Here is a 27,324-nt window from a genome sequence, read left to right as displayed (position 1 = left end):
AAGTTCTTTTCTTTCTTTTTGGATCACGCTGCCTCGGTGGGCAACGGCCGACGTGTTAAAAAAAATAATTATACTGGAGAGGGGTTACTAGTGCCTTGCTTCCAGCATTGTAGTCACCTCTTATGACATGCATAGCTTACAGAAGGAGTCTTCACCACGTTCCCATGAAGGGGCTTTGATATTATCTTGCTCTAATAATAGAAAGTCACTAGTAAGTATGACTTGGACTGAGTATCATTATGCCTAATGTGGCCTCTTCATCTGGCAGTGTGGGTGCAAATCCAGCCATAATATAAAAAAAAATACTATAACTGATGATTTAATATGAGATGTTGTGGATAGCAAAGGCAATGACACCATTACAACTGTGTGAAAAATGCCTTTCATAAAAAAACATATATTCCGATTACAGTGGACCCCCGGTTATCGTAATTAATCGGTTCCAGAGAGTGTGACTAAAACCAAATTTGACAATATCTAAATTCATTTTCTCTATAAGAAATAATGTAAATCCAATTAATCTGTTCCAGACAGCCAAAAGTATTAAAAAAAATAATTTTTTTTACATTTACATTTACCTACACAGAAAACAATGAGACTTGAAAAATGAACAATAATAACATGACACTTACCTTTATTGAAGACTAATTGATGTATGGAAGATGGGAGGAGGGAAGAGGATGGAGGAATTACTATTATTTGGAAGGGGAATCCTCTTCCATAAAGACTTCAGGCACCAAGTCCTTTTCTGGGGTTACTTCCCTTCTTTGTTTTTTAATGCCACTAGGACCAGCTTGAGTCACGGGACCCCTGTCACTCAAAAAATTGTTCCAGAGAGCTCTGTTTTTGGTGTTTCTTTAAAATTTCCCTAAAATGGAATATGACATTGTCATTGTACATGTTGCCAACTTGGCCTGCAACAGCTTTGTCAGGGTGATGTTCATCCATAAATGTTTGCACCTCACTCCACTTTGCACAAATGTCCTTAATCTTTGAAGAAGGCACCTTCTTCCATCTCTCTTTCTCCTTCTCTGAAGCAATTTCCTGAGCTGTGGTCTGTTGCTATTGCAGATGAAGGCCTTGAAGCTCTTCAGTGGTTAGCTCTTCCCTATGGTCCTCCACCAACTCTTCCACATCCTCACCACTCACCTCCAACCCCATGGAATTCTGTAGGCTTGTCACGGTCAGCCCCAAACCCTTCAAAATCTCTCTCTTGGACACATTCTGGCCACAATTTTCTCCAAGCAGAGTTCAAAGTCCTGGAAGTCACTTCCTCCCAAACCTTACCTATAAGGTTTATGCAGTGGGATACTGAAGGGATCTTTCCAGAACTCTCTTAGGGCCAGTTCATTGTCCAAGGTTATACCAAAGCACCTTTGAAACATTGCTTTGGTGTAGAGTTTTTTTGAAATTTGAAATGACCTGATGGTCCATGGGCTGGAGGAGAGGAGTGGTATTAGGGGGGCAAGAACTTCACTGTTGAAACGAAACTCCTGCACCATTTGGTCATCCAAGTCTGGAGGATGAGCATGAACATTGTCCAGTACCAGGAGGCACTTGAGTTCCAATTTATTTTCCAGGAGGTATTTCTTCACACTCGGGCCAAACACTTCATTGAACCAATCAAGAAAAATTTCCCTCGTGACCCATGCCTTACTGTTTACCTTCCACATCACACACAGTTTACTCTTGATGACACTTTTTCTTGAACACTCTGGGATTTTCCGAGTGATACACCAGTAAAGGCTTCACTCTGAAATCCCCACAAGCATTACTACAGAACATGAGAGTTAGCCTGTCTTTCATAGGCTTGTGTCCTGGGAGTGCCTTTTCCTCCTGCGTGATGTAGGTCCTCTTTGGCATTTTCTTCCAAAAGAGGCCTGTTTCGTCACAATTGAACATTTGTTCAGCCTCTATGTACCCCTTGAATTCCTAAACATATTTTTCTGCCACATATTTGTCAGAACTTGCAGTCTTGCCAAGCCTTACCACTGTGTATACCACTACACTTCTTAAATCTCTCAAACCAGCCTTTGCTGGCCTTAAATTCACTAACATCAGCACTAGTTCGAGGCATTTTCTTTGTGAGATCATCATGCAACTGCCTTGTCTTTTCACAAATTATTGAAAGCATAACACTGCTAACTGTTCTTTGTTGATCCACACCAACAACAAAGTCTCCACATCTTTGAGCATTTGCGATCTCTGTTTTGTAAGCCTATTTGCACCTTTCGCAACAACAGCGTCCTTGATTTCCTTTTTCTTGGCCACGATGGAAGCAATGGTTGTATGGGGTTTCTTATACAACCTGGCAAGCTCTGCCACACGTACTCCACTTTCATATTTTGCAATGATGTCTTTCTTGAATTCTATAGTGTTTCTCACCTTCTTTACCAAAGGGCTGGCACTAGAAGCTTTCTTTGGGCCCATGATGGCTTATTTAGCAGTTGCAAGCACAAGAAGAATGGAATTTTATGAAATGTATCGTATGAATGCGTGGGGTGATGGTCACTCGCTGATAAACAATAGCTGACTGTGAATGGTGTGGGATGGTGTGTGGGGCTGCTTGGGGCCACTTGTATGTGTCTGGGACGAAAGACTGCTACCGAGGTAAATGACGATCACCGAGCCAATATTTTGACGAAAAAACATTACGATTACCAAATATTACAAAATCCGCTGACTACAATATCCAGGGTTCCACTGAATATTGGTATTCCATTGTGTGTGTATGGAGGTTAAGGGGAAGCACAAACACTGCACTATAGTCATCCTCATTTCTTCCTACATTAGCCCCTAAAACAGTGTATAGACCAATCTGTGCTTTGTAATTTCTTTCCATATTCAATCAATCAATCAATCAAGTTTATTCTCTGTAAGGATTACAATGCGGGGTTTACAGATTTTGGTTATTGTGTGGTTTACATGTAATAAAATACTAATTACAGAGGGGGTCACTAGGACACCTAGAATGGCTAGGCATTTCGGGCAAACTCAGATTAATTCTTAACCCTAAATTATTACAAATTATGGAGTAAGTTGACTAAATACTAGTTTGTGAGTTTAGCAGTGTGAATGCTTTTGTTTTGGCACAATACATAGTTTCTATATTGGAGTATCACAGGCAAACTTATGACTAGTTAGGAATCATTATTTTAAGATAAAGATTCGTATTTCTGTGCTTATAGTCAAATGGGTGAGTGAGTGTAAGTGTGAACCACCAGGTGGTTTTTATGTAGTTAGTTGACGGGGTGTATCAGGAAGATAAGATGTTTTCTAACAGTAGTTTTGAATGTGATGAATGTGTCTGCAGTTCTAGAGGTTTCAGGTAGGGTGTTCCAGATTTTAGGGCCTTTGACATACATTGAATTTTTGTAAAGGTTTAGTCAGACACGGGGAATGTTGTAGAGATGTTTGTGTCTGGTGTTATGCCTGTGGGTCCTGTCACAACTATCAAGAAAGCATTTTAGGTCAAGGTTAATATTGGAATTTTAGGTCCTGTAGATGTAGATTGCACAGTAGTAAATGTGGATGTTCTGAACAGGGAGTAAGTTTAGATCTATGAAGAGTGGGGGGGGGGGGTGTTGCCAGGGATTCCCATCCCTGGCAACACTGCGGCTTTTTGTTGGGTTATTATTGGCTTTAGGTGTGTTGCTGCAGTTGATCCCAAAGCACAAATAGCATAGGTGAGGTATGGATAAATGAGTGAATGGTAGTGTGAGAAGGGCATTTTGCGGCACGTAGTATCGTATCTTGGAGAGAATTCATTGTAAAGCTCTCTCCTAAAATCCTTTTTTTTATTACTCAGTTTTAAAACCTGTCAAGTTTAATTTACTGCATATGTAAATAAACTTATCAGATGTGATGTTCTTTAGAAGGCATGATACTTTTTATTTTTAAATTAACCACTTAACTGTGGCACACCCAGAAAAATTCTTGTGTGGTAAGAGTAAAAAAAAATAAAGAAACTTGCAGAATGAAAAACTGTATTTTTATGAATTTAATAAGACTAAAATAAGTGGAATCTAAGAAAAACTTAAGATTTTATGGTGTTGAAGTTAGCGGAAAAGATTTCACTTAAGTAAAAGTAGCGAAAATGAGCTGGTGATATTATAGTTTTACAATTTACTGATGCCAAATTATGATTTTCAGTTTTTTATTATTTCTAATGTTGAACACTATGTCCACTAGTCTTTAATGACCTTAGATGTTGTTTTAGTATTTCAGGCATGGGGAAATGCTGAGCCTGGCATTGCTTCACTTGGAATATGCAGTATAAATTGGTGAAATAGTTGTTTTATTCTATTTTTTAGTGCTTTGGCATTCTTATACAGGAGGACCCTGCTTATACTGCAGGTTAGGTTCTGAGCTACTGCTGTAAAGTGAAATTAAAGAACAAAAAGGCACAATGCCATGACTGAAACAATACAAATAACTTTGTATTGTTTTGGCATGACTTTGTAAATGGTCCAAGTTAGACTGAAATGTTGTTGTAAGCTCCTGTAAATTAAATACAGTGGTACCTTGACTTACGAGTTTAATTCGTTCTGTGACTGAGCTCATAACTCAATTTGATAGTATATCAAATCAATTTTCTTCATTGAAATTAACTGAAATGCCATTAATCCATTCCGGCCCCCTAAAACCCACCCCAATTTTTTTGTTACGGGTTTTTAAATAAGAAAAATGTATTTATAAATTAGAAATGATTTTTGCCTTTTTTTGCCAGGTCCCAGCAATGTTTTAGAAATGCTGGAGTATATATGAAACTCCTTGAAACACGGTGTAAGATGAGTGTCACTCCACTGCTGACAGTGCAGCAGTGGAATGACATTTGATGATTATGCACTGCCTTGGCTTTATTTTTCACTGTTACACATAAATGTGTCTGTCTGTCTGTTTGTTTCTGTCTATCTGTGTTTCTATCTGTCTGTCTGTCAATCTGTCTAGCTCTGTCTGTTTATCTCTGTCTCTGCTTATCTGTCTTTCTGTCTGCCTGTGTCTCTGTCTTCCTGTCTCTCTACTTATCTCAGTCTCAGAGAGAGAGCCTCTCATGAACCAACAGGTATTACACACGATGTAGAGTCATCACGTCTGATTCCTGAACAAGTGAAAACGTATATTACTCGCTAGTCATGCTTATTATGCCTTATATCTACGTACAAGCATAGTATAGCACTTTGTCTGGAGTTTTTAGTTATCCTAGGTAATTTACACTATGTATAACTGTGTACCTGTGAGACAGACAGAGATAGACAGAGACAGAGATAGAGACAGACAGACACACACAGACAGAACATGTTCCAGAATTGTTTCTCTTTACTTAGGGCATACATTATAGAACATTCTGGCAGGATGACATTACCAGTGGTATCAAAATTGAAAGGATGTTACACATTAGTTATTATCAAGGTTTTTGATATTTCCTCGGTATCTCCTGCAAGTGGCGGCGTATCTGAAGCTCGCTCGTAACTTGGATTTTGCCTCACAACTCAAAGCAAAAAATCGACCAACTGAGAGCTCATAACTCGGAAAACTCATAAGTTGGGGCACTCGTAAGTCAAGGTACCACTGTATATTATTTTTTCACTTTCAAATGCATATAAAAGCCTGATTAAATGTTTACACTATCATATATTAAGTGAGCAATAGTGCTAAGCCTTTAGGTTGGTAGACAGCAGTTGTCCAGGGAGGTACGTGTACTACCATCCTGTCAAGTGAGTGTGAAATGGAATCCTGTAATAGTTTTACATGATGGTAGGATTGCTGGTGTCTTTTTTTTTCTGTCAGGTATGTCTTGCTACTTCTGCTTATACGTACTTAGGTCACACTAAACATGCATGTACAAGCACATATATACTTACCCCTCTGGGTTTTCTTTTATTTTTGTACTAGTTCTTGTTCTTGTTAATTTCCGCTTATCTCCATGGGAGAGTGGAACAGAATTCTTCCTCCATAAGCCATGCGGGTTGTAAGAAGCAACTAAAATGCCGAGAGCAAGGGGCTAGTAACCCCTTTTCCTGTATATATTACTAAATTTAAAAAGAGAGACTTTCATTTTTATTTTTGGGCCACCCTGCCTTGGTGGGATATGGCCAGTTTGTTGAAGAAGAAGGGAAGAACTAAGCCAAAAAAACGCATATACAGTACTTAATAGTACCATCCGATTTACAACATGCTCGACATAAGACCACTTGTCCTTATGACTGTGCACCTGGCAGCAGGGCTGGGCGGGCTGATGCATACCACCATACAACAGTTGACTGCTTCTCGCGGCAACGAGCCATCTCGGGAGAGCTCTCACATCACTCAGGCAGCATCACTTTGAGTTATCCTGCCCTATCAGCAGCATCATACTGTATTAACTGTACTGTACTGTACTGTACTGTATATATAAAATACAGTACTAAAAGCATAAAAAGTAAAGTAAAAAATTAAATACAAAAATAATCAAAATAAAATCATTACAATAGCTGTTATGTTGATATACAGTAGTAAAATATTTAGTAAAAAGTAACATACAATACTATGTAGGTACTTTATATAGCAAAGGTTTGACATTATGCCCTATCCAGTATGTCGGCAATTTTCTAAGGTTCGACTTGCGTCCATTTTGACTTATGTTGGTTGGAACCAGGCTCGGATGTAAGCCGGATGGTACTAGCACCTTAAAATATTTTCATACTTAGCTTATAGTGAGTGATGAATATATTTATTGTTGGTAGCCTGAATATATAAAGAATGGGTGTATATACTGTAATTGAAAACAGCTGTATTGTTGAAGTGCTGTAAAGCAGGGCCTTCCTGTACAAGGAACACTTATGATATTACAATTGTTAAGGGTGTAATATTCCTCAAAACATTGAAATTAGTCATAGAAAAGATTATGCTCTTTTCTAGCATCACTCAGTATACTTAACTCCCTGCCGGTTTGGCTTCACACCAAATAGAAACACAAATGATACAATTATAAAAATGCTAGACTTCTTTTACAGTGCATGCTACATTTACGAGGCAATCAATTCTAATATCAATCCTGCCCTGAAACTCTTTCTTGATAGCTGCAATAGAACTCATAGGCATAATACTAGATACAAAAAATCTCTGATATTCTTCATGTTTGACTCAGCCTGTGTAAAAACTCAGTGTGCTTAATCTTGAACTGTTTGTTCGAAAATTCCAGAGGTTCCCTATCTGCCAACCACTTTAAAGCTACTGTTAAAAAACACCTCCTTACCTCAATCCTAGCAACAATCTGTAATGTTGAACAAATCCTGAAACCCTCTGTCTCATCCAATATTGTTCCTAATCTTGTTCCATCCTTCCTCCAACTCTCATTTATTACTAGAAAGGCATTCTTTGTATCAATTCAGGTACCTAACTTCATCCTTAATTTTTTTTAGTATTTCTAATTAGAATTTTATATTGAATTACTGTATACCTTCAATATATAAACTAAGTATTTTTATTCTCGTGTACTATGTTTCATTGTCCAGTAATTATAAGATAGTTTTAAGGCTGCCCGAAATACCTTGCATAATGAGGGGCTTTCTATAAAATAGTTTATACATGTCATTTATCCTAATTGTATGCTATACAATACTCCATTTTATAGAAATAAAGTTGTTCCTGGTCACAGACCGGGCCGCGGGGGCGTTGACCCCCGGAACTCTCTCCAGGTAAACTCCAGGTAAACAGTGGACCCTCGGTTATCGGCCGTAATCCGTTCCAGAAGCTCGGCCTAAAACCAAAATGGCCGAAAACTGAAATAATACATACTTCCCATAAGAATTAATATAAATACAATTAATCCATTCCAGACACCCAAAAATATTCACAAAAAATCATTTTTTTTTTTAAAGATTAATTATACTAGTTTTACATACACAACCTGGAGTTTACCTGGAGAGAGTTTCGGGGGTCAACGCCCCCGCGGCCCGGTCTGTGACCAGGCCTCCTGGTGGATCAGCGCCTGATCAACCAGGCTGTTGCTGCTGGCTGCACGCAAACCAACGTACGAGCCACAGCCCGGCTGATCAGGAACTGACTTTAGGTGCTTGTCCAGTGCCAGCTTGAAGACTGCCAGGGGTCTGTTGGTAATCCCCCTTATGTGTGCTGGGAGGCAGTTGAACAGTCTCGGGCCCCTGACACTTATTGTATGGTCTCTTAACGTGCTAGTGACACCCCTGCTTTTCATTGGGGGGATGGTGCATCGTCTGCCAAGTCTTTTGCTTTCGTAGTGAGTGATTTTCGTGTGCAAGTTCGGTACTAGTCCCTCTAGGATTTTCCAGGTGTATATAATCATGTATCTCTCCCTCCTGCGTTCCAGGGAATACAGGTTTAGAAACCTCAAGCGCTCCCAGTAATTGAGGTGTTTTATCTCCGTTATGCGCGCCGTGAAAGTTCTCTGTACATTTTCTAGGTCGGCAATTTCACCTGCCTTGAAAGGTGCTGTTAGAGTGCAGCAATATTCCAGCCTAGATAGAACAAGTGACCTGAAGAGTGTCATCATGGGCTTGGCCTCCCTAGTTTTGAAGGTTCTCATTATCCATCCTGTCATTTTTCTAGCAGATGCGATTGATACAATGTTATGGTCCTTGAAGGTGAGATCCTCCGACATAATCACTCCCAGGTCTTTGACGTTGGTGTTTCGCTCTATTTTGTGGCCAGAATTTGTTTTGTACTCTGATGAAGATTTAATTTCCTCATGTTTACCATATCTGAGTAATTGAAATTTCTCATCGTTGAACTTCATATTGTTTTCTGCAGCCCACTGAAAGATTTGGTTGATGTCCGCCTGGAGCCTTGCAGTGTCTGCAATGGAAGACACTGTCATGCAGATTCGGGTGTCATCTGCAAAGGAAGACACGGTGCTGTGGCTGACATCCTTGTCTATGTCGGATATGAGGATGAGGAACAAGATGGGAGCTAGTACTGTGCCTTGTGGAACAGAGCTTTTCACCGTAGCTGCCTCGGACTTTACTCTGTTGACGACTACTCTCTGTGTTCTGTTAGTGAGGAAATTATAGATCCATCGACCGACTTTTCCTGTTATTCCTTTAGCGCGCATTTTGTGCGCTATTACGCCATGGTCACACTTGTCGAAGGCTTTTGCAAAGTCTGTATATATTACATCTGCATTCTTTTTATCTTCTAGTGCATTTAGGACCTTGTCGTAGTGATCCAGTAGTTGAGACAGACAGGAGCGACCTGTTCTAAACCCATGTTGCCCTGGGTTGTGTAACTGATGGGTTTCTAGATGGGTGGTGATCTTGCTTCTTAGGACCCTTTCAAAGATTTTTATGATATGGGATGTTAGTGCTATTGGTCTGTAGTTCTTTGCTGTTGCTTTACTGCCCCCTTTGTGGAGTGGGGCTATGTCTGTTGTTTTTAGTAACTGTGGGACGACCCCCGTGTCCATGCTCCCTCTCCATAGGATGGAAAAGGCTCGTGATAGGGGCTTCTTGCAGTTCTTGATGAACACAGAGTTCCATGAGTCTGGCCCTGGGGCAGAGTGCATGGGCATGTCATTTATCGCCTGTTCGAAGTCATTTGGCGTCAGGATAACATCGGATAGGCTTGTGTTAATCAAATTTTGTGGCTCTCTCATAAAAAATTCATTTTGATCTTCGACTCTCAGTCTGGTTAGCGGCTTGCTAAAAACTGAGTCATATTGGGACTTGAGTAGCTCACTCATTTCCTTGCTGTCATCTGTGTAGGACCCATCTTGTTTAAGTAGGGGCCCAATACTGGGCGTTGTTCTCGATTTTGATTTGGCATAGGAGAAGAAATACTTTGGGTTTCTTTCGATTTCATTTATAGCTTTTAGTTCTTCCCGCGATTCCTGACTCCTAAAGGATTCTTTTAGCTTAAGTTCGATGCTTGCTATTTCTCTGACCAGTGTCTCCCTGCGCATTTCAGATATATTGACCTCTTTTAGCCGCTCTGTTATTCTTTTCCGTCGCCTGTAAAGGGAGCGCCTGTCTCTTTCTATTTTACATCTACTCCTCCTTTTTCTTAGAATAAGCCTTGTGCATACATCGAGTGCCACCGAGTTAATCTGTTCTAGGCATAAGTTTGGGTCTGTGTTGCTTAGTATAACTTCCCAGCTTATATCGGTTAGGACTTGGTTTACTTGGTCCCACTTTATGGTTTTGTTATTGAAGTTGAATTTGGTGAATGCTCCCTCGTGACTAGTCTCATTTTGTCGGTCTGGGGCTCCTCGCATACATGTCTGAACCTCAATTATGTTGTGATCTGAGTATATTGTTTTTGATATGGTGACATTTCTTATCAGATCATCATTGTTAGTGAATATGAGGTCTAGTGTATTCTCCAGTCTAGTAGGCTCTATTATTTGCTGGTTTAAATTGAATTTTGTGCAGAGATTTAAAAGCTCGTGTGAGTGTGAGTTTTCATCAGAGCTGCCTCCTGGTGTTATTACTGCAACAATATTATTTGCTATATTCCTCCATTTTAGGTGCCTTAAGTTGAAATCCCCCAGGAGCAAGATGTTGGGTGCAGGAGCTGGAAGATTTTCCAGACAGTGGTCAATTTTTAACAGCTGTTCCTGGAATTGCTGGGATGTTGCATCCGGAGGCTTGTAGACTACCACAATGACTAGGTTTTGGTTCTCGACCTTTACTGCTAAAACTTCCACTACGTCATTTGAGGCATTAAGCAGTTCTGTGCAAACAAGTGACTCTGCAATGTACAGGCCAACCCCCCCTTTTTGCCTGTTCACTCTGTCACATCTGTATAGGTTGTAACCTGGGATCCATATTTCATTGTCCAAGTGATCCTTTATGTGGGTCTCAGTGAAAGCCGCGAACATTGCCTTTGCCTCTGCAAGCAGTCCACGGATGAAAGGTATTTTGTTGTTTGTTGCTGGCTTTAGACCCTGTATATTTGCAAAGAAGAATGTTATCGGACTGGTGGTATTGTTGGTACTGGGGGGGGATTTTTTTTCCGGCATTAGTATCTGTATCTGTTGGTTTGGAGTGGAGGCCATCGACTGTGGTTCCACTCCAGGAATGAGAACTAAATAAAATAAATGCATAAACAATTAAATCAGTATTACATACCTTTATTGAAGACTCTTCTTGGTTTATGGAAGATAGGGAGGAGGAGAGAGGCTTGAGAGTCACTGTCCTTGCAACTCACATTCTCCCCTCTCTCTTCCTCCTCCTCTGAAGCAGTTTCCTCAGCTATGGTCTGTTGCTGTTCCAGAGGAAGGTCTTGCAGCTCTACTCTCTACCACCATCACTACCACCCTCTACCATCATCACTACCACCCTCTACCACTATCACTACCACCCTCTACCACCATCACAACCACCCTCTACCACCATCACAACCACCCTCTACCACCATCACAACCACCCTCTACCACCATCACAACCACCCTCTACCACCATCACAACCACCCTCTACCACCATCACAACCACCCTCTACCACCATCACAACCACCCTCTACCACCATCACAACCACCCTCTACCACCATCACAACCACTACCACCCTCTACCACTATCACTACCACCCTCTATCACTTCTACCCTCTACCACCATCACAACCACTACCACCATCACAACCACAACCACCCTCTACCACTACCATCCTCTACTACCATCACAACCACTACCACCCTCTACCACTATCACTACCACCCTCTACAACCACCACTCCTGTACTTTGCTACAAATTCTTTTTTTAAATTCTATTATATTTCTCACTTTCTTTACCAAAGGAACTTTCTTCGGAGCCATGGTTATTTCGCAGTTGCACTTCAAAAAACCACCAAAAACAATGAATGTAGAGCGAAATGTTTGGATGAATGAGCAGAAGCTTCCTCATATGCCCAGAGACACAGCCAAACTGACATGCAAGTGGCTAGGCAGGCAGATGGACGTGTCCCATACAGCCAATAAACGAAATGACAGCTGATAACCGGTAGCCAAAAAACCGGCGGCCTATAACCGAGTTGTCTGATAACAGGAACAACTGATAACTGAGGGTTCACTGTATTTGGCTCTACTAGGTTAACTATTAACGTTATATACAGTATGTATTTAGGTTTGAGAGAATATCCTGGATTATATAAACATAATGTAATTTCTATGTGCCTAAAACCTGTGTCTTCAAGACCACTATAAAACATTTATTTACTAGAAAATCTTATATTACAATTGTTTCAAGGTGTCATACTCATCAAAATGTGAAAATAAGTCACACTGATTATATTGGGTTAAATCTACATAGTGTGCTTTGTGGCTGAATTCCATTGTTTGTATCATGATATTGTAATAAATTTGAAATGAATAAGGCAACTTCCTGCCAGTATTACACCCAGCTTTCTGGTGGGGGAGCCGGTGGTGGAGCAACTGGTCCTGGTGTCAACCATGGTATACTTTGTGGACCTATCAGTTGTAGAGCACCACAACTTTAGTTTTCAAGATTGGAATTTTCACTAGACTCTAGAAAACATCAAAATTCAGGCAACAAAATTTCCAAGACTCCACACATGCATTGGACAGAAGCTTGTATAAACAAAAACCAGCATGTTGTTAACTCTTGGAGTAATAATTTGAAAAGTCTTCATATCAAGCATGTTAAAGAAGTTACAAGAATCAGAGTTTTTTTCATTACAATTCCCCTACAGTTAATGTATTTGGTTTAGTATCCAGAATGCAGTATGTGTGTTATTTAGTTAGAACTTTAGAAAATTCATTAATCAAAGGTTTTTGGCTTTCATATACAGTTTACTTGGTATCATGAAAATTATAATTGATGTTCTTTTAAGTTTGCAAGAATGCTACTTTTAATGCAAAACCTCTCAACAGGAAGCCATCATTGACCAGTTGCCAGAAGCAGTTGGATGTATTCTGCAAGATGCTATCAACAAGGCAAACCAAGGTCTTATGAATTGGGTCTTCAAACACAAGTCTATGAAGCTCTTGTCAATACTCACATTGCCCTATATCTTACCCATCGATGTTGCATATGCTGCCTTCCTCAAGTGAGTGTTTTTAATTTTCTTTAATTCTTGAAGCAATGATTCACTGTTTATATGATGGGGGTTCTGTTGGTGTTACACTTACATAATCTGTTTGGATATGTATATACAGCATTGTATGTTCTGTGCATGTATTTTCTTATATGTACTCTTCTATATGGGGTTACTAGAGTTGAGTCTTAGTTCCTGATCCTGCCTCTCAGTGTGCTGCTTTTCAGATTCACTCCCTCCTAGCCTCATGGGCTCTTATTGTACCTGTTATTAAAACTATGTACATATAGAATCTGCCTCCATCACATCTTTATTGAGATCATTCTACCTCCCAACCACTCTGTGACTGTAGAAATCCTTCCTAACATCTCTGTGACTTATCTGTGTCTTTAACTAACAGTTGTGTCCCAGAGTACTGTTTCTTGCCTCAAAACAACCAGTTCCTGTCCATCCTATCAATTCCTCTTGAGTATTCTGTATGTTGTTATCATGTCTGCCGTGGTTCTTCTATCCTCCAATGGCATTAGATTCACTTCAGTTAGTTTCTCATCATTGCTCATACCCCTTAGTTCTAGAACAAGCCTCATTCTATGCTTCTGTACTTTCTTCATTTTCTTAACATTTTCAGGTGTGGACTCTATACTGGTACTGCATACTCCAAGATGGGCCTGACATATGTTGTATAAAGGGCTCAGAAAAACTGTTAAAGATTCCTGAAGGCCACTCTTTAGATTTGCCAGACAAGCATTGGCTGCATAGGTCATTTAGCTCGTGTGAGCCTCTTGGTAATATACCATCTACTGTGCTTACCCCTAGGTCTTTCTCTTTGAGTGAGGTCTGCAGCCTCTGTCCTCTGAGTTTATAATCCATGTTTGATTTTTCTTGCCCCTTCTCCAATCTGCATTACCTTGCCTTTGCTGGAGTTGAATTAAAGCAACCACTTATCTGACCAATCTTTCAGTTTGTCCATATCTGTTTGGAGTCTATCTCTGTCCTCTGTGTTTATTCTCCTTATTAATTTTTCATCATCAGCAAAGAATGATACATCTGACTTAATCCCAACTGGTATATCTTATGCATAAACCAGAAAGAACACTGGTTCTAATACTGATCCTTGTGGAACCCTCTTAGTTAGTCTTCTCCATTCTGATGTGTCTTTGTATCTTCCCTGACAATCACTCTGCAATCCATCTATTCCTTTATTTCATGCCTCACATCTGTTACTCTGTCACAGAATCCTAACAGGTTGGTAAAAAGATTTGTTATCTCTGCACCTGTGCTGATTATTGTTTATGAAACCACTTCTCTCCAAGTGTTCTACCACTCTCAAACTGATAATTACTAATCCATTATATGCCTTGCATGGTATGCATGTCAAAGAAATTCCTTTCTTAAATTAGGGGCTATATTTGCTGTCGTCCAGATCTCTGGCAACTGTCTTGTATTCATTGACTTGTAGATCTTAGCTAGTGGTTCAGATAGTGCTTCTGCTCCCTCTTGCAGAATCCATGGTGTCATCTGGTTAGGTTCCTTTGCCTTTGATGTACCCAGATCCAACAAAAGTTACTTTACCTCTTACCCCTTTTGTGCATATGGCATCCAGTACCTGTTATTGTACCCTGTTTCCATAGGCTTGCTGGCATTGCCCCATTTCCACTGAGATCTCTTCAAATCATTCAGTCAGCACTTCACTGACTGTCATGTCATTTTTTGTGAACTGTTCTCCCTTCTTTAGTTGAATTACTTGGTATTTTACAGTTGTCTTTCTTGACTCACGAAATCGTAATGACACGATTGCAAACATACCATACCACGGGTGGGGTTTGATCCCGCGGTCAGAGTCTCAAAACTCCAGACCGTCGTGTTAGCCAGTGGCTAACGCGACAGTCTGGAGTTTTGAGACTCTCTGACCACGGCCCTTGCTGCTATGTCGTTCTCAAGTTTTTGCTGAGTCTGGCCTTGCCTATTTGTACTTTCCTATTTATGGTTACAGAGGTTTAGTCTTGGCTCCTAGTCCTGCCTCTTAACTGGCCATTACTGGCTTTATCCCCTTCCAGCCTTGTGAGTCCTATCATACTTATTATCAGAGCTAGGTATGGACCTTGCCTCTACCACTTTATTTGTCCAGATCATTTTTACCTTTGACCATTTTGAGGCTGAAGAAATACTTCCTGACATCCTTGTGACTATCTGCACTACCTCTAAAATTCTATCTCAAATCTGTCACGACCTCCGAGTATTTAGTATGCCATTATAATTTTTTCCATGTGTGTACACTCATACAGGTGTGTACATACACACGTACCTATACTTACATATACGTACACATACATATACTTTGTACATTTATGTAAATGTAATGTAAATCCACTATCAGGCAAAATATTCAGAAAGCTAAATTAAATATTTTGGCCTGCATCTGAGGTTCTCCTCAGCAAAGAAGCAGGCAGCTGCTTTATAGTGATGAGATAGAGGAATTGGAGTTCAGCATGGGATGGTCAGAATCATGGGTCATGCTGAAATAAGAAATACTTGTGTAGGTTGCCATCCTGTCAGAGATTAGCTAGTTTTTGACCTTATGACATGCCTTGCTTCTTGTAGATAGCCAGCCTTGCATTCCAGGTAAGGATGGGACATGGATGGGAATATAAGGTTGATCTGTACTACTGTGGCAACAAGGAAGAGAGCAATGAAAGGAGTCATTGTGTCTCGTAGAGCTGCAGAGAGCATTTAACAGTTAATATGCAGTACCCACCTGAGGGCTAAACAGCCAGCATTGTTAGTGCTACAGCTCCATAATTGCTAAGCACTGACCCACCTGATATACTGTAGCTGATGGGAGGGAGAGGCAGTTAGACTTGGTTTTGACCACTTTCCAGGTTTAATGGTGGTGACTGAGGTAGTTGAATGAAGGTCTCCTTTAAAGATGTGCATTTCTTAGAGCTCCAGTTGATGGTAGATATTTTCCAGTGAGCAAGACTAGTAGAGGAAGGATGAGTCGTGTAGTGTGAATTTATTGAGTTATGATGACTGTCGTAATCTTTTTATGCCAGGTATAGACATTGAAAGGTCAAGCTTGCTAAATATTTAAAAATACATTATATTATTTTACTTGCATTTAATTTTTCATGCAAATTCCATGGAGTGTTGGTTATGACATATACTTATTATTACATTCATGGTAAAATAATTTGTGATTATATACTGTAAGGACATATTTGTATATGAGCTGTCAAGTAATTGATTAAAAATCAGTTCAGCAAATTTTTTAGCAAAGATAATAAAGTGATAAACAGGAAAGTTATATTGTACATACAGTAGTTATATTGTACATACAGTAGTTATATTGTACATACAGTAGTTATATTGTACATACAGTAGTTATATTGTATATACAGTAGTTATATTGTACATACAGTAGTTATATTGTACATACAGTAGTTATATTGTACATACAGTAGTTATATTGTACATACAGTAGTTATATTGTACATACAGTAGTTATATTGTACATACAGTAGTTATATTGTACGTACAGTAGTTATACTGTACATACAGTAGTTATATTGTACATACAGTAGTTATACTGTACATTCAGTAGTTATACTGTACATACAGTAGTTATACTGTACATACAGTAGTTATACTGTACATACAGTAGTTATACTGTACATACAGTAGTCATACTGTACATACAGTAGTCATACTGTACATACAGTAGTTATACTGTACATACAGTAGTCATACTGTACATACAGTAGTTATACTGTACATACAGTAGTTATACTGTACATACAGTAGTTATACTGTACATACAGTAGTTATATTGTACATACAGTAGTTATACTGTACATACAGTAGTTATACTGTACATACAGTAGTTATACTGTACATACAGTATTTATACTGTACATACAGTAGTTATACTGTACATACAGTAGTTATACTGTACATACAGTAGTTATACTGTACATACAGTAGTTATATTGTACATACAGTAGTTATATTGTACATACAGTAGTTATACTGTACATACAGTAGTTATATTGTACATACAGTAGTCATACTGTACATACAGTAGTTATACTGTACATACAGTAGTCATACTGTACATACAGTAGTTATACTGTACATACAGTAGTCATACTGTACATACAGTAGTTATACTGTACATACAGTAGTCATACTGTACATACAGTAGTTATACTGTACATACAGTAGTTATACTGTACATACAGTAGTTATACTGTACATACAGTAGTTATACTGTACATACAGTAGTTATACTGTACATACAGTAGTCATACTGTACATACAGTAGTTATACTGTATATACAGTAGTTATACTGTACATACAGTAGTCATACTGTACATACAGTAGTTATACTGTACATACAGTAGTTATATTGTACATACAGTAGTTATACTGTACATACAGTAGTTATACTGTACATACAGTAGTTATACTGTACATACAGTAGTTATACTGTACATACAGTAGTTATACTGTACATACAGTAGTTATATTGTACATACAGTAGTTATACTGTACATACAGTAGTTACACTGTGCATACAGTAGTTATATATACAGTAGTTACACTGTACATACAGTAGTTATATTGTACATACAGTAGTTACACTGTGCATACAGTAGTTATATATACAGTAGTTACACTGTACATACAGTAGTTACACTGTGCATACACTAGTTATATATACAGTAGTTACACTGTACATACAGTAGTTATATTGTACATACAGTAGTTACACTGTGCATACAGTAGTTATATATACAGTAGTTACACTGTACATACAGTAGTTATATTGTACATACAGTAGTTACACTGTGCATACAGTAGTGATATATACAGTACTATTATTATTATAATCAAAAAAAGAAGCGCTAAGCCACAAGGGCTATACAGCTATATATACAGTAGTTACACTGTACATACAGTAGTTACACTGTACATACAGTAGTTATATTGTACATACAGTAGTTATACTGTACATACAGTAGTTATACTGTACATACAGTAGTTATACTGTACATACAGTAGTTATACTGTACATACAGTAGTTATATTGTACATACAGTAGTTATACTGTACATACAGTAGTTATACTGTACATACAGTAGTTATACTGTACATACAGTAGTTATATTGTATATACAGTAGTTATACTGTACATACAGTAGTTATACTGTACATACAGTAGTTATACTGTACATACAGTAGTTATACTATACATACAGTAGTTATACTATACATACAGTAGTTATACTGTACATACAGTAGTTATACTGTACATACAGTAGTTATACTGTACATACAGTAGTTATACTGTACATACAGTAGTTATACTGTACATACAGTAGTTATACTGTACATACAGTAATTATATTGTACATACAGTAGTTATACTGTACATACAGTAGTTATACTGTACATACAGTAGTTATACTGTACATACAGTAGTTATACTGTACATACAGTAGTTATACTGTACATACAGTAGTTATACTGTACATACAGTAGTTATACTGTACACACAGTAGTTATACTGTACATATACAGTGGAACCTCAAAAATCGAACGTATCACATATCGAACGTTTCAAAAATAAGACCATTTTTTTGGACAAACTGTGTCCCTATTATCGAATGTGCCCCTATTTTCGGACCGCCAGGTATGGGACCTGTCCGCTGACCCGCTCTGTCCGCGTCCCCGCGCAGGCGCCGTGAGCAGTCTAGCTTTGTTTATGCTTGAGTGAACACTAACCTGCGATCTCATTCACACATTTTACGATTATTTAATTGTGTTTAGTGCTTGTGGGGCTGTGAAATAAGCTGCCATGGGCCCAAAGAAACTTGCTAGCGGTACCCCTGTGGTAAAGAAAGTGAGAAACACCATGGATGTGAAGAAGGAAATAATACAGAAGTATGAGATTGGAGTGAGACTTGTTGAGCTTGCCAGGATGTACAGACGACTGTGGACAGTTATTTTGTGAGACAGAAACAGACGACTGTGGACAGTTATTTTGTGAGACAGAAACAGATGACTGTGGAGTTATTTTGTGAGACAAACAGACGATTGTGGACAGTTTTGTGAGACAGAAACAGACGACTGTGGACAGTTATTTTGTGAGACAAACAGACGACTGTGGACAGTTATTTTGTGAGACAGAAACAGACAACTGTGGAGTTATTTTGTGAGACAAACAGACGATTGTGGACAGTTATTTTGTGAGACAGAAACAGACAACTGTGGAGTTATTTTGTGAGACAAACAGACGACTGTGGACAGTTATTTTGTGAGACAGAAACAGACGACTGTGGACAGTTATTTTGTGAGACAGAAACAGATGACAGTGGAGTTATTTTGTGAGACAGACGATTGTGGACAGTTATTTTGTGAGACAGACAACTGTGGACAGTTATTTTGTGAGACAGAAACAGACGACTGTGGAGTTTTGTGAGACAAACAGACGATTGTGGACAGTTATTTTGTAAGACAAACAGACGACTGTGGATAGTTATTTTGTGAGACAGAAACAGACGACTGTAGACAGTTATTTTGTGAGACTGGGGTCCAATGACTCTCAAGCTGGTCCTAGTGGCATTAAAATACAGAGAAGGGAAGCAACCCCAGAGAGGGCTTTGATACCGGAAGTCCTCATGGTGGGGGATTCTCCTTCCAAACAATAACCCCAACTCCCTCTCTCCTCCTCCCTATCTTCCAGATGCCATCACCAATCTTCAATAAAGGTAAGTAAAAATGTTATTTTATATTACTATACATAATTAAAGGTTATAGCATTTGTTGTGTGTATGTAAAACTAATTAATCTCTATAAAATGTATTTTTTTTTGTGAATATTTTTGGGTTTCTGGAACGGATTAATTGTATTTCCATTATTTCTTATGGGAAATGTTGCTTCGAATTTCAGACTTTTCGAATTTAGAACTAGCTCCTGGAACGGATTAAGTTTGAAATTTGAGGTTCCACTGTAGTAGTTATACTGTACATTTTTCATTAGCAAACCTAGACTGAAGAAGTATGGGTACTGTATGCAGTCCTCCATCCTAGAATTCTACCTGAAATTTGAGGTTAGAATCTTTATAAAAGTAGCAAAATATTTATAAATATATTCTAACTTTTTATAGGTAGTAAGGTGGTAGACAGCAACCACCCAGGGAGGTACTACCATCCTGCCAACTGAGTGTAAAATGAAAGCCTGTAATTGTTTTACATGATGGTAGGATTGCTGGTGTCTTTTTTTTCTGTCTCATGAACATGCAAGATTTCAGGTATGTCTTGCTACTTCTACTTACACTTAGGTCACACTACACATACATGTACAAGCACATATATACACACCCCTCTGGGTTTTCTGCTATTTTCTTTCTAGTTCTTGTTCTTGTTTATTTCCTCTTATCTCCATGGAGAAGTGAAACAGAATTCTTCCTCCGTAAGCCATGCGTGTTGTAAGAGGCGACTAAAATGCCGGGAGCAAGGGGCTAGTAACCCCTTCTCCTGTATAAATTACTAAATTTGAAAAGAGAAACTCTTGTTATTTCTTTTTGGGCCACCCTGCCTTGATGGGATATGGTCGGTGTGTTGAAAAAAAGAAAATATTCTAACTTTTGTATTCTGCACATCTTGATCATTAAAAATCTTGAAATATATTTATATGCACTCATAATTTTGAACCCTCTTTTTTTCATGAAAAAAATCCTTTAAACAAATTTTATGAGTTTTGTTTCATATGTATTCATATTCATCTCTTGATAATAATAATAATAATACATAATAATACTACTATATCTTTATTTCTACAAGTACATGTACAAGGTATACAGTCCTAGTTGACATCAATGACATACTACTATATAGAAAACCCCGTGTTACACAGAGCATCTCGGGCAAATTAGATTAATTTTGTTCCCTGGATGTGACCCACACCAGTCGACTAATACCTAGGTATCCGTTTTACTGATGGGTGAACATTAGACAGCAGGTATCGTAAGGAAACATGTCCAGCCGTACTGGGGATCGAACCCTGGACCACAGTGTGTGAGCTAAGTGTGCTAGCGATCGAGCTACGGGATATCTTATACAGTACTGGTGAATCATCAGTTAACCGGTGCTTGGTTAGTCAGCATCTTACATTATCCAGGGGTTTTGTTTGGTCTGGTTCCCCATCCTGCCTCAGTGCTTTTATGTTATGTTATGCACATATGTTTATGCTAATTTATATTATAATTGGTTGAATTTTTATTGGCATCAGCCTTACTTAACCTAAATAGTATATACATATTGATAAATTGACTTGCCGAGTAAGAATGCTAAAATGAAAGACTTGCGTAGACATTAATTATTATTATTACTATTATAATCATAACTAAGTGCTAAAATGTTGGCATTAAGAAAAGTGATTGTACCATAAATGGTTATGCAGAATTTTTAAATGTATATTTTTACAACACTTCTGTATTAAATTTTTTTGTTAAGAAATGCCACTTTTGACTCTAAATTTATTAAATTTCTTATGTGTGTTCTTTTCTTGTTTATATTTCTAGTCTCAGATAAATGTTATGATATGCCTAAATAACAAAATTAATTTAACATTTTAATAACTTCTTGTTTTGTGTTCATAAAATGATGCATTCAGGAATTTGTCATTTTTATAACACAGAGAAAAACAAAAATATTTTCCTTTTATTTTCAGATATAATACACACATGTTATAACCCTTCCTTGGTGGGATATGGCCGATTTGTTGAAAAAAAATATATAACATTTTATATTGTATTAGTAGTATAAAATATAAGCTATTTGATAATTATTATTTCCCAACAGGTTCATTGGTTCAGCCCCAACAGTCAGTGATATCAAGAGCTTGGCGAATCAGATTATTGCTCTGGTGCAGGCTCTCATAAAGTCATCGAAGCTGTCTCCATTGCATCAACACCGACATGAAAGCAGGTTCTCCTGCCAATTAGCCATCACTCAGTTTTCAGGTGGGAAGAGTAATCAAGATAAGGATATCAACTTGGATATTTTTTCTTGTGGTTTTTGAAAAGAGAAATGAGTTCATTTGAATGTTGCTGGCATGCTAGAATAATTACAGTAATTATCAGTGAACCCTCAATTTAACAAATTTTGGAAATACAGCAGAAAATCTACTGAATCATTTGATTCAGAAATAATAGACAGTATTCATTGATTACAGCCAAGGCCGGGTCACCACTACTTGGAAAAGACCCGGGCCGGGAGAATACCGGCGAAAAAAAAAAAAAAAAAAAAAAAAAAATTGATTACAGAATTATTCATTATTATGATCCTTGCAAAAAATCTACCACAGTTACATTAGTGGTGGCCATCCACTGCTCGATATTAGTGTGTTGGGTGATAGTGCCCTGTAGAGCAGAATTATTATGGAATGCTTTATTTGTTAGAACAGAAGTAATATTTTAGACATAAAAGCACAAATACTTTAATAAACATACTGACATTGTCATGACCTCTATTCTTGAGGAAGACTTCATGCTCTAAATCCTAGTCAGGGAACGGGTACATTGCCCCAAATGGGGTAAAAATGAAAATCTCAGGGATAATGAAGGCTCAGTAAACATATATATAAAATTGCACAAAAAAATGATTTAATAAGCAAGGCAAATTATGAAAACTATATTTTTTCAAATAAATAATTTTTAGTTTCTTACTAAAACTAAAAATTTGATTTGCAAACAAGGATTTTCCACTCTCATTAACTTAAAAACAAAGTGCAGAAATCGGTAACCAAATTGCTCTGGCATCAAAAACCCCAATTTTGATGCTGTTGTGTCAAAAGTGAAACAACATTTCTCCAAAACCTGAAGTGAAAATGTTTTCAGTGAAATTCTTAACTTCCCTAATAAGATTTTCATTAAATATGTCTGTTACTGTTTTTTATTTCATGCAGTTTATTTTTCAATTTATTATTATGTTAATTTTGTTTTATTTTTATAGTTGCTGTACCACGTATAATGCATACTTTTCAGCTTGTATGACTGTATTCTCCATACAAATGGATTCAATAAACTATTTTGAATTTGAATGCTCCTTGTGTTTTCCAGATTTTGTGGACTTTCAATTCTGGTGGGTAATTTCGCTGTACACAAATTTATTTTAGGGTAATACCCAAAAAAGTTTGCTGACCTCTGCTCTTAACCCTTTGAGGGTCCAGAGGTCAAATCTCAAATTGACAGCCAGGGTCAAAGAATTTTCAAAAAAAAATTTTGTTATTTTTTCATACGAAATGGTAGAGAATCTTATTCTGAAGATAATAAAATAAAAAGTATGAAATTTGATGGAAAACTGATGAAATTACACTCTTGTGAATTTTGATGCATCAGTGATATTTACGCATCAGTGATTTTGCCAACTTTGACTCCCATTTTAGGCCAATTACATTATTCCAGTCGACCAAATTTTTAGCTATTTTGCTAGTATTACTTCTATTTTATCGATTGAGCACAAGAAATCGCTTAGTCAACTGTTTCAATTACCAAATAAAGTGATCAGAAATTGGTAATTTGGCCAATTTGACACAAAGTTCAAAATATTCCAATTTCAAAATAGGGTCCAGAATAAACATTTAGTGCATTCCTGGCACTAAACTAACATTTCCTCTGTTCATTAGTTATGTTTTCAGGTTTTACAAATTAATTCCATTTTTATTTTGTATTCACATAATGAAATTTTATTCATACCAAAAAATAGAAGATTTACTGTTATGCAATATTGTAATAATTGTATAAATAATATCAGCACATTTGTGAATGTATATTAGACCCACCAGCTGATGCGTATTAGATACATGATGTCATTTGTTTATTCTTGAACATCGGCAAAAATTGAACATTTCCACTAATTTGAGCTCTGTTTCAAGCCTTTTTGAGTATTAAAACAAATCAAAATCATCTCTATTTCTGTAACATATCTTCCATTCTATCAAATGAGACCAAGAAATTGCGAATACAACTGTAAAAATCATATGAAAAAACACCACAAAGTCGCTATTTTAATCCAAAATTACAGTCGCAGTTTTTCTCCTCTCATTATGCACTGCTTGCTGCAGGATTTGTTTTATGTGGTGCACACTTACCACATAGATGTATTCTCTCATATCTAGGCCCAAATTTACCATTCACAGCTTATCTGAGTGAGCTGAGCTCATGGTGTAGATCTACGGCTTGGACCCTGGCTTCAAAGCCATAGATCTATGGGACAGACCCCTGAAAGGCTTAATTGTCGTTTTCCTAGCCTTGAATTCATTTGTTTTATTGTGGTATCTTGGTCATCTGACATTACTTACCAGTCGTCTCCCACCGAGGCAGGGTAATTTAGTAATTTATACAGATGGGGTCACTAGCCCTTTGCTCTCAGCATTTTAGTTGCCTCTGATGACATGCATGACTTATGGAGGAAGGATTCTTTTCCACTTCCCCATGGAATATCTGATATTATTATTCCTAGATATTTTATCTTTCGTCCATCCTATGAAAAGGTCTTTAGTGAATTTTGTATCTCGTGTTTGTTTAAGTGCCTAGTTTCTTTCTATATCAAAGCTGTTGTATTTTTCTTTAACTTGACAGCCTTTGCCCAAGAAGATTAGGTGGCCCAAAGAGGAAAACACATTTACTTAATCACCATCTTTCCAGAAGTGTACTGACATCACAGATTACCCTCTGATTGCAACCTCCCCACCCCTCCTTCAGAGTGTAGGGCTGGGCTTTTAAATGAGCAGATAGGATAGGAGCACTTAGAGTACTAAGAGAAATACTCAAGGATGATGTGTTCCCAAAGTATACTGTACTCAAACTACAATGTTTATAATGAATGTTATTTTTTACCTTGCACATATTCTATTTTGGATGAAGGATTCATAAATTACAATCAAACTCTTGGCTTCCAGGTGACATGGAGATGCAACACCTTCATAATCGTCAGAGCTTCGACTTTACTCTTGATCTGGATGATATGTAAGTTAAATGATTGCGCTAGTTATATCAGTTTATGAATACTTTAATATGCTTATACAGTATTATAAAGTATGCGCATTGGATATCAATGACCTTGGTAGATATTCTGATTCCGTATTGTAGGAGTGAAGTGTTCAATATTTATACTAGAATGAAATAAAAAAAGTATTTTCAGAAGTATGTTATAGAACCATGGCTGCAGCAATATACAACTAACTTACAAATTGTAAACAGATACTAAATGTCTTTTCAGTCCATCCTGACTTTATAATGGTCCATAATAGACTGAAATGTTGTCTAGTTTTTATTTATTATTTGTGGCCCAGTTGGGAAAAGTACATGATCTGTTCTTTAACCCATCAACTGTCCAAACGTAGATCTACATTTACGCGCATAGCGCTCTGACCTTGATTTTCTCCATTTGAAAGCATGTAAAACAAAAATGAAGATCTACGTTCGGAACACTACTTGAGCAATCGTAGATCTATGCTTGGACAGTTTAATTCAATTCAATTCAATTCAGTTCAATTCATTTCAAGTTTATTCTCTATAAGGGTTACAATGTGAGGTTTACAGGTTTTGGGTATTGTGTGGTTTACATGTTATAAAATACTAATTACAGAGGGGGCCACTAGGACACCTAGCATGGCTAGGCATTTCGAGCAGACTTAGATTAATTCTTAACAAGAAAGAGTTTTAAGTGATGCAGAGCTGTCAGTTTGCTAATTGGGATGATCTGTCAGTTCACTATATGGGATGATCTGTCAGTTCATTATATGGGATGATATAAAATAATTACAGGGAGTAGAACTGTATGTGTGAGATACCTTAAGTTACTCATTACTTTTAAATTTCATTGGTGGGCAAATTTTTCTTTAATGTATTCTCTTCCAATCAGGAAAGATGTGAATTTTTTTATATACATAGTTATGTATACATAGGTTGGTAGACAGCAACCACCCAGGGAGGTGCTACCGTCCTGTGAAGTGAGTGTTAAACGAAAGCCTGTAATTGTTTTACATGATGGTAGGATTGCTGGTGTCCTTTTTTCTGTCTCATGAACATGCAAGTTTTCAGGTACGTCTTGCTACTTCTACTTACACTTAGGTCCCACTACACATACATGTACAAGCACATATATACACACCCCTCTGGGTTTTCTTCTATTTTCTTTCTAGTTCTTATTCTTGTTTATTTCCTCTTATCTCCATGGGGAAGTGGAACAGAATTCTTCCTCCGTAAGCCATGCGTGTTGTAAGAGGCGACTAAAATGCCGGGAGCAAGGGGCTAGTAACCTCTTCTCCTGTATATATTACTAAATGTAAAAGGAGAAACTTTCGTTTTTCCTTTTGGGCCACCCCGCCTCGGTGGGATACGGCCGGTGTGTTGAAAGAAGAAAGAAAGTTATGTATACATAGGTTGGTAGACAGCAACCACCCAGGGAGGTGCTACCGTCCTGTGAAGTGAGTGTTAAACGAAAGCCTGTAATTGTTTTACATGATGGTAGGATTGCTGGTGTCTTTTGTCTGTCTCATAAATATGCAAGATTACAGGTATGTCTTGCTACTTCTACTTACACTTAGGTCACACTACACATACATGTACACATTTATTTATACACACTCATCTGAGTTTTCTTTGATTTTATCTTAATAGTTCTTGGTCTTATTACTTTTCCTTTTATATCCATGGGGAAGTGGAATAAGAATCTTTCCTCCGTAAGCCATGCGTGTTGTAAAAGTCAACTAAAATGCCGGGAACAATGGGCTAGTAACCCCTTTTCCTGTAATAATTACTAAAAAGAATAATAAGAAGAAAATTGTCAAAGTGGGATGTCTGAATGTGCATGGATGTTGTGCGAATGATAAGAAAGAGATGATTGTAGATGTTATGAATGAGAAGAAGCTGGATGTCTTGGCTTTAAGTGAAACAAAGCTGAAGGGGGTGGGAGAGTTTCAGTGGAGACGAATAAATGGGATTAGGTCAGGGGTTTCAAATAGAGTTAGAGCTAAAGAAGGAGTAGCAATAATGTTGAATGATAAGCTGTAGCAGGAAAAGAGGGAGTATAAATATATTAATTCAAGGATTATGTGGAGTAAAATAAAGGTTGAATGTGAAAAGTGGGTTATAGTAAGCGTATATGCACCTGAAGAAGAGAGAAGTGTAGAGGAGAGAGATTTTGGGAAATGTTGAGTGAATGCGTGAGGAGTTTTGAACCAAGTGTGAGAGTACTTGTGGTTGGGGATTTCAATGCTAAAGTGGGTAAAAATGTTGTGGAGGGAGTA

The 27,324-nt window shown here is 37.7% G+C and overlaps 1 protein-coding gene across 8 annotated transcripts in view; it reads left to right on the top strand.

Moving 5' to 3' along the window:
* LOC128684852 (1-acylglycerol-3-phosphate O-acyltransferase Pnpla3) overlaps positions 1-27,324 on the top strand; it is a 122,224-nt gene that overhangs the window by 80,194 nt on the left and 14,706 nt on the right. For all 8 annotated transcript variants that reach the window (XM_053771159.2, XM_053771160.2, XM_053771155.2 and 5 more), the window contains 3 exons: positions 12,844-13,019; positions 21,873-22,033; positions 24,973-25,039. In XM_053771159.2, coding sequence (XP_053627134.1) covers positions 12,844-13,019; positions 21,873-22,033; positions 24,973-25,039 — 404 coding nt within the window. The remainder of the gene's footprint in view (positions 1-12,843; positions 13,020-21,872; positions 22,034-24,972; positions 25,040-27,324) is intronic.

This window comes from Cherax quadricarinatus, chromosome 5 (assembly GCF_038502225.1).
Source record: "Cherax quadricarinatus isolate ZL_2023a chromosome 5, ASM3850222v1, whole genome shotgun sequence".
NCBI classification, from domain to species: Eukaryota; Metazoa; Arthropoda; class Malacostraca; order Decapoda; family Parastacidae; genus Cherax; species Cherax quadricarinatus.
Note: the sequence above shows the minus strand (reverse complement) of the source record. Positions and strands in the feature narration are given on the sequence as shown.